Genomic DNA, 411 nt, shown 5'->3' on the forward strand with positions numbered 1-411 from the left:
CAGGCCGGCGAGCTGGCGCAGCAGGTCGTGCAGGCGCGCGCGGTAGTTGGGCTCGAGAGTGTGCAGCAGCGCCGCGAGACGTGCGCAGCCATCGCCGCTCTCGCCGTCCGCGTCCGATGTCTCCAGGCTGGAGGAGGAGGTGCTGTCCCTGGTGGGAACGATGTTTATGGTCGTGACTATAGTAACTATAAGTTGTTGTAAAAATGGACTAAATGACTGAAAGTGGAATATAATGTGTGTCATTAAATAATTATGTTTTGGATTACTTTTCATACTTGTAACGGCTCTCTCTCCGCTAAAGTTTAATAGCTTCCTTTAACATACTATTTTTTTTTTAGTATACTTAGTCTGGCCATAAATACTGTTACACTTAATTATAAAAAAATATTACATTTGAATTTCGAATCTGTC

At 44.8% G+C, this 411-nt stretch overlaps 1 protein-coding gene across 1 annotated transcript in view; it reads left to right on the forward strand.

Moving 5' to 3' along the window:
• Positions 1–411, forward strand: part of LOC119830495 (receptor-mediated endocytosis protein 6 homolog) — a 28,686-nt gene that overhangs the window by 9,334 nt on the left and 18,941 nt on the right. The window contains exon 9 of the mRNA XM_038353539.1: positions 4–197. Coding sequence (XP_038209467.1) covers positions 4–197 — 194 coding nt within the window. The remainder of the gene's footprint in view (positions 1–3; positions 198–411) is intronic.

This window comes from Zerene cesonia, chromosome 11 (genome assembly GCF_012273895.1).
Source record: "Zerene cesonia ecotype Mississippi chromosome 11, Zerene_cesonia_1.1, whole genome shotgun sequence".
In the NCBI taxonomy this organism is placed as follows: Eukaryota; Metazoa; Arthropoda; class Insecta; order Lepidoptera; family Pieridae; genus Zerene; species Zerene cesonia.